The following is an 8,083-nucleotide window of genomic DNA, read 5'->3' as shown; positions in this document are numbered from 1 at the left end:
CGATTTTCTTATTTTCTAAAGTAACTGAACTCAAGCCTACTTTCATGTCATTTTTGTCAATCAATAAGATTCTCAATAATTTGTGTTAATAATGATTTTCCACGCTAGTGCTACGGTGCTACTTCAAGTTATAAGCCTGGGAAAGGAAGTAGGGTTAAACTAAATAGTCTCAATATACACGTACCTTGTGTAACCCATCATCAATTTTGCACACCACGTCATATTGCAAGAGCAGACACAACCACCATGATATACCGCGCACTACCAACTCGGCAACTCGACTAAGAGGAGTTTTGAAGAAACAGCAAGCAGTGCATTTGTTGTATTTCATTACAGTTGAAAGATTAAAACACTAGATACGACCAATAACATTAAGCCTAGTAAGTAAGCTGTACTCGGTCAAGAAGCAGAGCCCCAAAGTAAGAATTTCCAGCCCCATTCTTACTATACAACCTGACCTGCACAGAACAAACGGCCAAACAATTTAATAAAAGGTCACATCACATCACATCTTCCCCCAATTGAACTATGTCGAATACCATGACGGGTTCAGGATCAACGCTGTAGCAACCTCTCAACATCTTCTATACAATAAGTTCATCTTCAAGATAGTTATATTCAAAAGTGAACTCTGTTTTGATCCTTTGGCACCTGTACCGTAACGTACCACAACAAAACGTAATCATAGTTAAATCCATTATATCATCAATGAAAACAAAAATGTCAAGCACATTAACTGATTGTTTTTCGATAACGATACCAGTTTTTCTATAACAAGTGTGATTGTACGTGTGTTGTCACAAACAAGCCACAAATCTAAATAATTTAACACAAATGGGAAGCAAACCCGAGAAAATATATATACATATTTAACTTTTTACAATTTAGATTCAATAAAAATATCAAAAAATAAAATCACAGGCAATTGAAAAAGAATTGGTTGAAAATTTAGGTTATGTAAACTTAATTTGTACATATGCATCTAAAACCCGAGATGCGTAATATTTAAGTAATGTTTGTATGTCTTTCTTCTTTTGATATTAATTTTTAATGATATTTGGTGTTAAAATAAGAGGTCGCACTTGGTGCGATGGCAAGTGCCTTCGCCCATGAGCGGTAGGTCTCGGGTTCGAGACTTGGGAGCAGCCTTTCCATAAAATGGGGGTAAGGCTAGCCGACATTCACTTCTCCCAGACCCTGCGTAAAGCGGGAGCCTTGTGCACTGGGTACGACCTTTACCTTTTTTTTATTTGATGTTAAAATAAACTTGTTCATGTATTTACCGAATTTTTTTTTTTTACACATACCAATGTACAAAGGGTTGGTAGTCAAAGAACTCTAGGGCCCCAATTCAAAGGCTCGCCTAGGGCCCCCAAATTCTCAAGGCTGCCCGGGTGGGGGGTGGGAGCTCAATTCTGACTACTTAGACTCCGCAACACCAAGTACGACGACACAAAGAAACTTGAACGTGAAACTAAAGGATAAGTAAAACATACCATCCATGTTGTAGATCATCATTTGCAATATGAAAGTCAAAGTACACATACGTCCCTTGTTCATATTCATCCGTGGCAACTTTTGGCTCCTCATGTCGTTGAAACCAAGTGTTATATTTCCTGTGGTATCTCCAAGATTGCTTCTTCAATTCTTTTGCAGCCAAATATTGCTGATAAGTGTTCTGCAGGCAATAGTGGAATTGAACACAAGTTTATACTTTATAGTGATTTATCATACACCGTTGAATGTGATTCAATTTATAAAAAGTACCTGCTGATAGTAAAATGCAAAGAACAGTGTATCAGTGCCATATGGTTCAAGACCTAACCGTTCCCAGAAGGCAGGATTGTTAACAATAGGTGCTTGTGCTTGAGGGTAGCTAAGAGGTGTTATTGCAGGGTGCCTCTGTTGATGATAAAAGGAATGAAGACGAGTATTAAACAAAAGCACGACTCTTATTCACAGTAAAAGGCAGATCAAATGATAAATATAATCGGGTCATACTGGACTATAGCTCCTTGCACGTTCTGAGTCTTTGGGTTGTGGAAGCTTGTAGTAAGCAGCCTCAAGCATCTGAAAGTTATACAACTGATCATGCATTCCCCCAGAATTAGCAGTTGATCCAGAAAGGTTATCACCAATTGCACCGAGATCAGAAACACTTCTTCTGCCAATAACACCAAGGCTAGCAGAAGGTTGATTGGACTGTAAAGGTTGCCCATGAGAGAGATCAATATCTCGTGGTACTTGAGCAGGCTCTGTGGAAGAGCCAGAAACTCCGGCCTTCAAAAAATAAGTTCAGTAACAAAAATCAAGCCACATTCCACATCCATTGTTCCACAAATAAATTAACAAGAGTCCAAATAAGTTTTTTACTGCTAAATGTCAAGTGGTCAGAATGCTATGTGATATTGAGAGCGTTTTGGAATAAAGGAAGTTTGACACAACTTTTGTATGCCTATCCTTTTCTGTATTCCACTTGGGCAGGCAGTACAGAGCCAATCTGTTCATCTTGCTCTGCCTTTACATTTTTTGAAAAAAATAATACAACTACAATGATAAAGATTTACTAACCGCTCTACACTAAAACAATTTTTCCCTAAGAACCAGTTAAAAATCGAATAGAAGAAGATAAAGAATATTGGCAACAAATCATAATATATAGTAATCAAGAAAATATTCATACCAGAGAATCAATTGCATATGAGGCGCTCAAGTCATCTTCATTCATTAGATTCTTTACGAGTCCAGAATTAGGAGTAGAGTCTGCAGTAGAATCATCAGGTATATTCTGTTGTTGTTGCTGGTCCTCAACTTTTGGATGACTTACATCTGCATCAAATAAAACAGATCATTCAGTTTCGATGATGATGCATCCATGTTACACAGGGCTGATCAGTACAGTCCGCCACTTTAAATTTGATCCCAAGTGTTTGGTGTAGTGTGGGTCTAGACAAGAAACTGCCACTCTTTATTGATCGTGAATTTTTTCATTACAAAACAATTCCTACGTATTTTAGTTTTCTGTATTCAATTCAGTCTTTTCACTTCTTTGTGGAAACCATAAATAAAAGAGTCAAGCTAAGATAGCACAAATAAAGAAAAGGAAAATAGAAAACATTAGAACAATATCGCAAACTGAATTAGGATGAAGATTACCACCTTCTTTTGGTCCACTCGACATCAATGCCTGTTGATTAGATTGTTGATGGATAGAATTTAGCTGCTGCTGTAAGGTGGTAGGTGGAACAGTACCAAGAACTGGGGGCTGTACTCCTAGTCCAGGGCCAGCTTGAGAAGACACTGATGAGTTTTGAGAATTAAACTGCACATATAATCAAATGTCATCTATAATAACTCTTGCACCAAATAAGCATACCTTATTCAGTAATAAATGATGGATATGATTATTCATGACATTAACTAAAGCAATGTGCAAAGAATTGGATGATCAACAAAGTGCAGCCACAGAGATTATTGTGGGAAAAAAAATATCAATCCGTTTCCATGAAAGTTTGATATGAATTACATTTGTCCACATTTTACTGAATCAGAAGGAACAAACAGCTGATTCTACAAAAAGTACAGTACCTGTTGCAAAAGTGGGTTTTGCTGTGCAGAAAATTGCTTATGATTTCCACTTGTAAGAGGAGGCATGCCAAGAATGGTACTATGACCTTGTTGCTGCACTTGTTGGAGCCGCTGCAAAAACTTCTCCCTCTGATCAGGTGCAATTTCAGTTCTTCCTCGAAACATCCCCTGAAAATTGGTTAACTGACTTAAAATATCACAAACTTTATCTAGTCCATAAAATTTGAATCCAAGAATGCAATGAGATAAAGAATAAATATAATGGCAAAGCCGCAAAACACAAGCATATTTTCAATTCTACAAATGGTATACATTCGAGGTTGCATTAGGCCATGCAACCTATGTGTAAAACTGGAAATTAACAAAGTGTATGAGAGATAGAGAGAGAAAGATTGAAGAAATCCTTATTAGTGAAAAGTTACATACTGCTTCATTTTGGTTTTGGAAGGAACTTCCAGGCCTCCACTGCATGCCAGAGACCATAGACGGAGAAAATGCTCTGCCAGGTATACCAGCCTCACTAGCATTGCTAGAATCAACTGGTGCACTTACGTCACTAGCCTTGGCAGCTTGAGGCAAGATCAGTCTGTTAGTTATGGGGGAAACAAGCGGCTGCACCACGCCACTACTCCCAATTCTCTCATCAGCTCCCAATATATTTCTCTTGGTCACATCAGAAACTGAAGGAACTGCACCAAGGGCACTATTACTAGGAGCCACATTGCTAGAGCTAACAGGGATACTAGATGGAATTGGTGCAGAGAAGCCACCTCGACCGATGCCCTTTACAAGTCCAGCATCAGAAAGAGATGGTGATGGTCTACGGCCAGGGAAGCTTGCTAATTCGTCTTCCTTCACAGAAGGAGACAAGCTTACAGGAGATGAAGAATTAGCAGCCCCTGCATTCTCTGTGACACCCCGAACAGCATTCAAACCTGGAATGGCCAAAACACTTGGCACACTGGGCAGATTCTGAGTTGAAACACTTGCAGAGACAGGAGTTGCATGACTCCCAGTTGGCGTTGATGCAGGAGAAGAAGAAAGCGCACCACTTTTAGGAGGTGGAGTTCTAGGAATGTTATCAGCATTACTGTCCTGGGAAACTATATCTTCAACTGGCTCTTGTACAGAAACACTCTGCTGATTAGTAGAAGTAACAGCGGGCTGGAAAAGAAAGATTAACCTTTAGTACAGCAACATCAGACAGCATCTTACAGAAAGGAAGCAGACGTCATCAACATATCTTCAAGTTCTAAAATATTCTAATAGAGAAACAGGAGGGGGGAAAGACTTTCTTATTCAATTTAAACTTCCTTTAAACCAAAGGTTCATTCAATTGCTTACCAATTTTGATTTAAAATCTACTAAAAAGAATTAAAAATGATTGACCAATAGATATGTTATATATCAGAAAATGTTTACCACAAACACATCTTAACAGCATTCTGCAGCATCACACCAATTATGGATGCAATTGTTTATATCAAAAACTAAAGATGCAAACTTCAATTTCCTTAACAGAACCCATACGCTTCAACTATACAACAACCTACTCATTCAAGTACCATTGACTCAAGATTTTGAGACATACAGGCATTGGAGATGCGAGTGGTGCCAAAGAAGTCTTCAAGCAAAGCATCGGTACACCCTGCCCCCCAAAAATAAAAAATCAAACTGGGTTTTGACGTAGTCATTAAAATACTAAAATATATATGATACCTGATGCCATGAAAGGTAATGGAATCCAAATAACAAAAACAACAAAATTGATAAGCAAACAATTGATTTGTAAACTTAAAGAAACAACTAGGAATAGGTTTAGATGAGTCAACCACATGTCCTAACTAAAAACTCAGTTAACAGAGATGAGACAACCTGGCATCTAAATATAATGTTGAATGCGCATCTCTACTGGTGTGGCATAAGGAAGGCCATAAAAGCCATCTACTTTCCAATTTTTCATCCATTCCTCCTATGGTAGCAGGATAACTTGTATATAATGGACAGTTAAGTTGAGATTCTTTAAAAAAAAACATACTAACTAGTATCTTGCAGTTATATAGTCAATAAAGGATTAACAAACGCATAAGCAAATATTTACTTCGTAAAAAAGGGACTATGGTTTAAAAAGATTTTTTAATCATTTCTTTTTTTTACATGTCTATCTCAACTGACAATATATGTTTCTAATGTAATGAAAAATTAAATAAACTACACCTCCAACTGAATATAAGAACCTTAAATAGAAATTGCATTCAGCAAAACAAAAGATGAAAAAAAAAAGTACCTTGATAAGACCAGGAGGAATAATGGCCAGATCTTCAAGGGACTCCACCTTGTCCAATGGTAAGGTGTTGTAAAGCTCATCAACTTCACTAAATTCATCAAAATCCTCCTGAAAAATAAAATAACAAAATAAAAAAGTCTGATATAGGTAATCGAAAAGCAATCATGACCTCGATTGAGAATGTTCTATATGCTGATTTATAAAGGCAGAAAAAACAAAGATAAATTTCAAAGCACAATAAACCTGATTGCGTTCCACATAGTCCTCCAAAAAGTCTTTAACATCATTGACCTGCTCAGGACTCAGCTCGTCATTATCCAAGAGCCTCAAGATCAGTTCTAACTTCATTATATGTGCCTTATGCCGAGTAATTGAAGTCTCTAGATGGGTCTGCAAGACAAAATAAAAATAAATAAATTGTCAAAGAATGCAGAAACCACATGTTTCCTAAGAATGCAAGTTTTTTCTCTTACCAGTCTGGGCGGCCTGCCCTTCCCTTTCTTGAAAGTTAGCCCTTCAATCTCAGCTTCAAAGCTGTCAATCTGCGATTCCAACTCCCCAACCTTCTCAACACAATGAAACACCAAAAATACTCACCGAATGATAATGGATAGTTTCAAATACAGAAATTGTAAAACCAATCTCATCAGATATGATTGAACAACCATTATTGACAAGCTACGTCATTATAACAAAAATTTGCAATCTAAAGCAGAACTGAACAAAAAAAAGAACCATAAACATATAAAACTTCAATAAAAACAATCAGCGGCACCAAGCACCAATGACAGCCATCAATCAATTAAAGAACTCCACCTTTCACAACCATCCACTGGCACTATACGTATAATTAAATATATATCAGACACGAGAACACACAAGCCAAAACTTATACACAAATAAAACATGGATCATGCAATGAATGAAATATGATGCAGACATAATTTAAACTACAAACGCAGCAGACATCTTAAACCATACTGTTTTATATAGTCAAGCCTCACAGGCTTCTAAGGCAGCAGCAGTAGGTAATAACAGACTTCAAGAAAAATCTTTTGTTTCACATACCACGTTGTTTATCCAATCCCTTGTCTCTGATTTGGCCTTCTCCCTCGGATCCTATCATAAAAAGGAATTACACAGTTGGTAAGTTGATTCACTACTAAATGGATTATCATAAGGATAAAAGAGCTAAATCCGTGTTCAAGGTGGAGAAATAAGCATTGCCACAACAGCATTACCCAAAAACAAAATTCCTGAATTGATTAAAAACGAGGTGCGAACAAAATGACACGGGATGCATTAGTAGTTACGGTTTTAGGTTGTTGGCCCAATCCTTCTTTAGAAAATGCTTTTGTTTTTGTCTCCTTTTCACAAATCTTAAACCTTTCCATTTCGCGCTCAATGAGTTTGCGAGCATCCACCAGAGCCTGCTCATAAGAGGCACTCACCTACGTCAACATGCATCGAAAAATGAATTAATTGTCATGTCCAAAACCATCGAGTACAAACCAAGGTAGAAAACTTATAATTTGCAAATCGAAAACAGTTGAGAGAAGTAAAAAGAGAAAGACCTTCTTATCCTTGATTTCACTGGACTGAATCCAAGTCTTGATTTGGTCCCTGTACCTCTGGAGCTTCTTAATCTCCTTCTTCAGGTCGGCCTCAAACTTCTCCTTCTGGTTCGCATTGTCCGTATCGTAAACCTAACCGCATTGCGCAGAAACACGCATCCGTCGTTTTATCAGTTGGAATTTGCGTTTCTGTAAGCAAGCAAACGAGGAAGGTAGAAGAAGCTACAAACCTTGTTCCAAATGCTATCGAAGACATCGACGCCTTCCTGGACCTTCTTGAGAACGCGGTCGATCTCGCCCTGGAGCTTCCGACTTGCCCCCATCCTCTAATTCCCCCAACCGGACGATCTGATTGCAACCCCGCTAGGGTTAGGGTTTTTTATTGCTTTGTTTTCCCGATTGCGCTCGAACTGAACAAATTTAGACGACCAAATCTATCCACCTAATTTTTAGAAGGGTAATGAGTCGCTTTATTTGTCGGAGTAAAGTTAAACCGTATTCTTATTTATATTTTCTTGGTTATTTTAAGCCAATACGATGCCGTCTGAATTGGGCTTTGACTCGTCTAAATTGGGCCTCTAGTCTTTGGGCTGGGCAAATAAAACCAACCGTAGCATGACGCCGTGTCAAATGG

General features: G+C 37.9%; 1 protein-coding gene across 2 annotated transcripts; it reads right to left on the bottom strand.

Annotated features, from left to right (window-relative positions):
• Nucleotides 1-221: 221 nt before the first annotated feature.
• LOC126599218 (general negative regulator of transcription subunit 3-like) lies at nucleotides 222-7,921 on the bottom strand. 2 transcript variants are annotated; one of them, XM_050265553.1, is made up of 17 exons: nucleotides 7,680-7,921; nucleotides 7,450-7,581; nucleotides 7,189-7,326; nucleotides 6,944-6,994; nucleotides 6,349-6,438; nucleotides 6,119-6,265; nucleotides 5,876-5,983; nucleotides 5,180-5,236; nucleotides 4,015-4,752; nucleotides 3,589-3,756; nucleotides 3,160-3,322; nucleotides 2,684-2,829; nucleotides 2,002-2,280; nucleotides 1,768-1,902; nucleotides 1,497-1,678; nucleotides 540-651; nucleotides 222-458 (listed from the first exon to the last, which is right to left on the bottom strand). In XM_050265553.1, the coding sequence occupies exons 1-16, from the start codon at nucleotides 7,770-7,772 to the stop codon at nucleotides 585-587; spliced, it is 2,694 nt and encodes an 897-aa protein (XP_050121510.1). In that variant the 5' UTR covers nucleotides 7,773-7,921; the 3' UTR covers nucleotides 222-458; nucleotides 540-584. The 2 variants fall into 2 exon arrangements, with proteins under 2 accessions (XP_050121510.1, XP_050121512.1); XM_050265555.1 differs by lacking the exon at nucleotides 5,180-5,236.
• Between the last annotated feature and the right edge of the window lie 162 nt (nucleotides 7,922-8,083).

This window comes from Malus sylvestris, chromosome 14 (assembly GCF_916048215.2).
Source record: "Malus sylvestris chromosome 14, drMalSylv7.2, whole genome shotgun sequence".
Classification (NCBI taxonomy): Eukaryota; Viridiplantae; Streptophyta; class Magnoliopsida; order Rosales; family Rosaceae; genus Malus; species Malus sylvestris.
This window is presented reverse-complemented; position numbering and strand designations above follow the sequence as displayed.

What these genes read in the sequence shown, in the direction of transcription:
- LOC126599218 (XM_050265553.1), bottom strand. Translation starts at nt 7,772, where the DNA reads ATGGGGGCAAGTCGGAAGCTCCAGGGCGAGATCGACCGCGTTCTCAAG. An exon ending in TCGATAGCATTTGGAACAAG is followed by an intron (nt 7,582 to 7,679) that starts GTTTGTAGCTTC and finishes CAATGCGGTTAG; the next exon opens with GTTTACGATACGGACAATGC. An exon ending in GTCGAGTGGACCAAAAGAAG is followed by an intron (nt 2,830 to 3,159) that starts GTGGTAATCTTC and finishes TATTTGATGCAG; the next exon opens with ATGTAAGTCATCCAAAAGTT.